Source organism: Hipposideros armiger, unplaced genomic scaffold, assembly GCF_001890085.2.
Source record: "Hipposideros armiger isolate ML-2016 unplaced genomic scaffold, ASM189008v1 scaffold_80, whole genome shotgun sequence".
Classification (NCBI taxonomy): Eukaryota; Metazoa; Chordata; class Mammalia; order Chiroptera; family Hipposideridae; genus Hipposideros; species Hipposideros armiger.
This window is the reverse complement of record NW_017731430.1, coordinates 700,881-703,198: the sequence shown is the minus strand read 5'-3', so window position 1 is coordinate 703,198 and position 2,318 is coordinate 700,881. Positions and strand designations below refer to the sequence as shown.

Sequence of the window (2,318 nt, the reverse complement as noted above, 5' to 3'; positions counted from 1 at the left end):
TTTGTATTATTATGAAGGCTGATTCTGGAATTTAAAAAATATTTTAAAATAAAGATGCCATATTTGAATATTTATTTACAACATAGTGGTGATGATTATGATGACGATAATAGATTACATTGGAATTGCATTTTCCAAGTTACAAAGTGTTCACATATATCCCCATTTTATAAGTCAGCTTTCCTTTCCTTTTGGACCATTACGAATTGTGTTATCAATGGAAAAGTCAAGTACATGCATGCATTAGCACTACTCCATCACCGATTAAGAAAAACTGCTCAACATGCTTGACTTGCTAACATGTTGAAAACATTATCTCCATATTTATATTCAGCCACTAATATTTATTGAGTGACTATTAGATATTATCTGAAGTGCCTCATATTTTTATAATAATAGATTTTAATATTGTCAATATCTTTAATAAAAAATAAAAAATGTATTTGAATGTTTTAAACAAGAATAAAAATATGCTTATTGATTGGATTAAGTTGTTCCTTTGGCAGCTTAATCCAATCATAGTTAGGAAAACACTATGATTAGAATGAGAGCAGAGTTATACTTAGAATATTAATTTTTCCCCATAGATGCAAAATATCAAAGAGCTGGTAATGGATGAAGACAACGATGGGTGTACACCTCTTCATTATGCATGCAGACAGGGGGCCCCTGTCTCTGTAAATAACCTACTGTGCTTTAATGTATCCATTCATTCCAAAAGCAAAGATAAAAAATCACCCCTACATTTTGCAGCCAGGTAAGGGTCCGTTTATGTGACATATGAGCACATCTTCTTTCTGCTTAATATTTGCTTTGAAAAATATGAACCCTAATTTTTTTCAAGTTACGGGCGTATCAATACATGCCAGAGGCTCCTGCAAGACATGAGCGACACAAGGCTTTTGAATGAAGGTGACCTTCACGGAATGACTCCTCTCCACCTGGCTGCAAAAAATGGGCATGACAAAGTGGTTCAACTGCTTCTGAGAAAAGGTGCCTTATTTCTCAGGTGAGGCTATATCAATGGACTATTTAGATGTTCTTTTAAACTAGCCATTTCTGGACGGTTTTTCTATTTTACTTTTAATTATGGTAGCTAACTTTCTATCTCACTAAGTACTTTTATCCACCTGATTCACTCCTCAAAACATACGGCTTCTCAAGTATTGAAGGAGAAGTCAGTATTATTGCCAATTGGCAAATGAAGATATGGAGGCTTACAGAGCTGAAGACCTTGTTTAGGGTCACAGAATAAGTGGCTTTGTGCACAGTAGTTCCCAGAAGCTCTGAAACTCATTTCCTCATGTTTTACTTCATCATGCTACCATTTTTTATATGCAGATACAAAACTGTGTGAGTATATGTTTACATGTACACACACCCCTTACAAATACAAACACTCTACTTTTCATTCAGTCTGATGAGTGGTAGACATAAAAAGTGCCCTTTTAAGCTACAACATGATATATATAAAATATTCCTGAATTTCATTATGCTTGAACACAAGGAGCAAAACCAAATTAAAATAATTAAGCATAATTAAAAGGTAGCATAATTAAATGACATCTTTGTAAAAGGAAAATGAAAACCCAGCAAAGTTTTATAGAGGTACAATGAGCTATGTCCTAATTTCACTCAGGTGAATATGAGCAAAGAACTAATTAGGCGACTGTTCAAAAATATATTTCATCATCAGACACCAGTCCCGGCAATGTCGTGACACAGCTGGGAAGGGCGTGCTCTGCTCAAGATGTGTCGCTTAATTACATTGTCACTTAAATAGCGAGGTGGCTTTTGCACCCAAGCACAGTTGCTCACTAGCACAGAAATTAAACTGTGTCAGGATCTCACCCTTTGTTTTCTTCTATGTCGTCTAATTTGGGAAAATGTCAAGACTTCAGGCCTCTACACCAACAACAACAACAACAAAAAGATGTCATTGAATTTAATCCTAAATTTCTGTGAGAAAGGACAGACATTTCCCCAAAGGGATTAAGTAAGCATCTTCGAGAGCACAAGAGGAAAGATCTCCTCAGACTTGAACTCTTAGAAGAATAGGTGGCATTAAGCTAAGTATCATATAGTCAGTCATGTATTATTAAATAATAATATTATTATTATTTTCAGTAACTATGGCCATGAAGACAATGCCACCATCATGGAAATTTTTTGATACAATGCTCAATGAAAGAATAAAACAAGATTTAAAATAGTGTATATAAGTCCATTACAGCCTTGAAAATCATAGGAATGACACAGACATGCTAAATCTAGTTTCACCCACCCCCAACTGTTTGATAATGTATCTATATACTTTT

At 34.6% G+C, this 2,318-nt stretch overlaps 1 protein-coding gene across 1 annotated transcript in view; it reads left to right on the top strand.

The window, feature by feature from the left end:
- The window catches only part of TRPA1 (transient receptor potential cation channel subfamily A member 1), a 65,966-nt gene that overhangs the window by 32,390 nt on the left and 31,258 nt on the right, over positions 1 to 2,318 (top strand). The window contains exons 11-12 of the mRNA XM_019643589.1: positions 588 to 757; positions 845 to 1,009. Coding sequence (XP_019499134.1) covers positions 588 to 757; positions 845 to 1,009 — 335 coding nt within the window. The remainder of the gene's footprint in view (positions 1 to 587; positions 758 to 844; positions 1,010 to 2,318) is intronic.